The 4,496-nt window shown below is 38.2% G+C and overlaps 1 protein-coding gene across 1 annotated transcript; it reads right to left on the bottom strand.

Annotated features, from left to right (window-relative positions):
• Window positions 1–618: 618 nt before the first annotated feature.
• On the bottom strand, window positions 619–2,740 carry LOC134661671 (nuclear pore complex protein Nup205-like). The gene is made up of 3 exons (XM_063517824.1): window positions 2,613–2,740; window positions 1,552–1,712; window positions 619–765 (listed from the first exon to the last, which is right to left on the bottom strand). The coding sequence occupies exons 1-3, from the start codon at window positions 2,626–2,628 to the stop codon at window positions 619–621; spliced, it is 324 nt and encodes a 107-aa protein (XP_063373894.1). The 5' UTR covers window positions 2,629–2,740.
• Window positions 2,741–4,496: the final 1,756 nt, after the last annotated feature.

The following is a 4,496-nucleotide window of genomic DNA, read 5'->3' as shown; positions in this document are numbered from 1 at the left end:
GTAACCGAAGTACCGATTTTTTATGCAGGCGGTTGTGGCACGTGGCACGAGCGGTTTTTCTTAACAATAGACAATAGGATTAGCCTTCGGGGTCTATTAGAAAGCTACAAATTATATTTTTTTATTAATTAATAAAATAAATGACGAATAAGTTTATATAATAGGAGCAGGTCCCTTTGTGTAGCACTCCAAAGAGTGTTCAAGCTCACCAGCAGACTCCGTCCCGGGCGGTGAGCGTGTCCTTGAGCGCCTGCAGCAGCGCGCGCCGCCCGTCGTGGTACAGCAGCACGGCCGGCCACGCGCGGGCGCCAGCCCGGGCGCCGTGTGGAGCAGCTCCAGCGCCAGGTACGAGTGCACGTTCAACACGTCTGACATTAAATACACCGTTTAAAACCTGCCAGACTGCTGCTTAAAAGGCTAACAACGAAATTAATGACAAAATATCTGAACAAGCACGTTAACATTTTGATTGAGTGAATGCCTCGTTCTGATATTTGTGACCATCTTGACCGTTCCAATATATCTAATGGCGAAAACGGTGTATTCCGTAGTGATCAATATTCAAAATAATTATCGAGATGATCAATTTGCGAAACTTATTCAGTCTTGATTGTTAGGTTAATGAATTTTCTTGGAGTATAGACCCGATATGATGATGGCCTCGTCCACCAGCTCCTCGGAGAGCACGGTCTCGCCCAGGCTGGGCAGCGTCACGCCTTCCGTGACACCGCGCTTGATCTCCTCACGGCTCGTCGGGTTCTTTGGCTGAGGAAAAAATACAATGATAAGTGACAATGCATCAATAGGCGGGTCCACGCGGGACGAGCCGCCTCTCGAGGAAATTATCGCGCGAAGCAGCTCGGGTGGTGGAGACGTGACTCGGACGCGGCATGGCGGCCGCGAGTACTTGCTTATCCGCTTGGTCCGCGGCACGACCGAGCTGCTGCGATCGACAATAGGCTACATGACTAACTTTCAATTATGGTATCAATAGATTCGGGTTTGTTTTTAGGATCAAATGTCTATATGGGAATGGGACCCATTTCATTAAAGCAAAACAAAAGTCAGAAATTATCTAGTCAAAGTCCGACAGTCGCACTTCAGTCGCGAAACGCCCCTCACAAAAGGATAAGTGAACGTGACGTCAAGGTCACTGAGATTCCATCTTGCAGTATGGACAAAACAAGAAAATTGCGTTTTTTTCCGTGAAATATTGCGTTTATGTATACATAGTAGTTTAGTTTGCCATGAATAAACGAATTCTTATTCTTATTCTTATACAATATTTTTTTGGATAAAATGTAAGGAATCGAATGGTACCCCTACTTTTATCGTTTATTAAAAGTTAAAAAAACGTATATTTTGAAACTTTCAGGTCCTGTATTTTTGTAACATTTCCGTATTTTATTTTAATACCCACATTATTGTGATAAATTGCTCATTTGCTATCTATTTTACTAGATTTTGTTATTAAATTCAACATGTGTCATCATCCCTATTCTACGCAGACCGAGCTGCTTCAACCAACAATTAAATGTGATCACAACTTACTGGGTTATGCGGCAGCGCCCGGAAGGCCTGCGCCTGCCGCCGGAGCACCGCCTCGAAGGTGTGCACGGCGTAGGGCGCGCTGCCACCGTCGCTGCTCAAGTAACTGTCCACCACCGCTGCCAGCTCCTTGTACGGGGTCCATAGGTCTTCTGTGGTGCTTACTACAATACATAAAGCATGATTGAGCTTTACATTTAGTTAGCACTAGCAGAAGTGGCTAAGAGGGTGAGGTATTCTAAATTACTCATATACTCTTACTATACTCTGTAGCTACATAAGTGTATGCAAATACATGGTTGTCAACTCAGTATTATTTAATACCTTTAAAATGTTAAGCGTAAGTTATAATATGTATGATTTGGATGTACTTTAATAAATAAATAAAAACTCAATTTGTTAGTTTAGTATATGGTTCCACTTTGATTGAGTCAGTAACCGGCTGTTGTGAGAATTTATACACTTTTGTATGTACATAATAATCTGCAGTTGGCTTTGGTCACATTTACCTTATTATAAATCAATATTCTATTTTTTTCATACAGCATTCAAGCATTTTGTTACCTACCCATTTGCTTTGCTTACACTATTTAAATACAAAATGTGTAATTTAGAATAGAATAGATGTGTTTTATTACCATTATGCAATATGTTGTAATAAAACTTCAAATATTGTAAATTAGTTACTTATTGTAAAATTAAAACTGCTTCAACCAGTCCAATATAATAAATAAAATAAAATAAAACAGCCTTTTATTTCTGGTCCAACCAGTCCAATAGAATAAGATTGATTCAGGACGCATATACGACAACATTTTACAAAAACATGTCACAAAACGGTTTAAAACGTCACTGAAAAGGTTTCCACTAAGCTTGGTGTCAAGGTATCTGCTGCAGACTTTCTTTGGTCTTACTCTAGCAGCAATGCAATTTGTAAGTGGTAGAGTGTAAATATACGGAATAATAATAAAATTCGCAATGATATCAAGTATTATCTCGCATCAACTACTTAAATACCGCCAAATAGCTACAGGTTATGTCTCTATGTTCATAACGAAACATACCTTCATTGATGTCCATTTTGTTGAATCAGAACTCAATTTATGATTTTCACAATTAAGGCCACTCTTTACACAAATTTCAATGGAATATCATCGGAAAATAGGCTTCTAATCTAAGGCTTGGGTTAACAACTTTTGTTTGAATCATGTCTTTAGTCTTTGACAGGCCCACCCACAGATAAGAAAGTAGGTACTTTTTTTTAAATCGAAGTGAAGTGATCATCCATCATCGAGTGCCGAAACGTGACACTGACATTGACATCTGATAGACAAATATGACGTTGACGGTTAATACTGAACGTTTTTTAATGTACCTCAAACAGTTAGAGTAAGACCAAAGAAAGTCTGCAGCGCTAGATTAAAAGTAGTTTTTTAAAATCAGTATGTGACAACACCACAAAAAATGGATTAAATAGTCTTGATACGTATGAAATTTCTACCATATTTACCGTCTATGAAAAAATTAAGCTGTGCATTATGGTTAAATAAATTTAATTCCAACAATAGATGTCACTATTAATATGTATACATTCCGAGATGTATACATACTAATATTGATAAATAATATTGGGAGAATGTGACATTTGGCTTCATCAAATTATTGAGCTTTTGTAATATCCGCGACGGCCTAGTGGCACCTAGTGGTAAATAGGTACAGAAGGCCTACCGCGAACACCGAAGTTCGCAAATTGTGGGCATCTTTCTCTTTTACTCCCATTACCTACGGAGTAATTAGATTGACAGAAAAATTACCCGCAATTTGTGAACTTCGGTTTTCGGAAAAACGAAATATACCATTAAAACAATAAACATAGGTACCTATATTAAAATACATTTAAAATATAACTAGTAGGTACCTACCCATGCCGTAAGCATAATCATGGAGATTGTGGGTTCGAGATCGATACCCGACTAGTACCAATGAGTTTCTCGAAATGTTAGAGGAAATTCATAAGGTAAGTATGCCTATTGTTCAATTTGCTGTGAAATCTTAGTCTAAACCAATATTATATTATCTACATATGGTGCAAGTATTAAGATGTTTCATTTAACTTACCCGTCATCAACTCCAAATTTTGTAAACATTGTCGTTTTTGAGCTTGAATCGCCTCGTGCTGATTTAATTATTAATTATTCGTCATGCGGAAAAGTAACTCCCGCACGCCGGTTTTGTAAGGTTTTACCATGTTTTTTCCGTTTATCATAAAACACAACGAATATTTAAACGATTTTGACAAACACATACCATAGTGAATGACGTTTGCTGACTGCTAAAAAACATTGCCATATACAGTTTTTAGGGTTCCGTAGCCAAATGGCAAAAAACGGAACCCTTATAGATTCGTCTTGTCTGTCTGTCTGTCTGTCTGTCTGTCTGTCTGTCCGTCTGTCCGTCTGTCCGTCTGTCTGTCCGTCCGTATGTCACAGCCACTTTTCTCCGAAACTATAAGAACTATACTGTTGAAACTTGGTAAGTAGATGTATTCTGTGAACCGCATTAAGATTTTCACACAAAAATAGAAAAAAAACAATAAATTTTTGGGGTTCCCCATACTTCGAACTGAAACTCAAAAATTTTTTTTTCATCAAACCCATACGTGTGGGGTATCTATGGATAGGTCTTCAAAAATGATATTGAGGTTTCTAATATCATTTTTTTCTAAACTGAATAGTTTGCGCGAGAGACACTTCCAAAGTGGTAAAATGTGTGTCCCCCCCCCCTGTAACTTCTAAAATAAGAGAATGATAAAACTAAAAAAATATATGATGTACATTACCATGTAAACTTCCACCAAAAATTGGTTTGAACGAGATCTAGTAAGTAGTTTTTTTTTATACGTCATAAATCGCCTAAATACGGAACCCTTCATGGGCGAGTCCGACTCG

The sequence above is a fragment of the Cydia amplana genome, chromosome Z, assembly GCF_948474715.1.
Source record: "Cydia amplana chromosome Z, ilCydAmpl1.1, whole genome shotgun sequence".
Classification (NCBI taxonomy): Eukaryota; Metazoa; Arthropoda; class Insecta; order Lepidoptera; family Tortricidae; genus Cydia; species Cydia amplana.
Note: the sequence above shows the minus strand (reverse complement) of the source record. Positions and strands in the feature narration are given on the sequence as shown.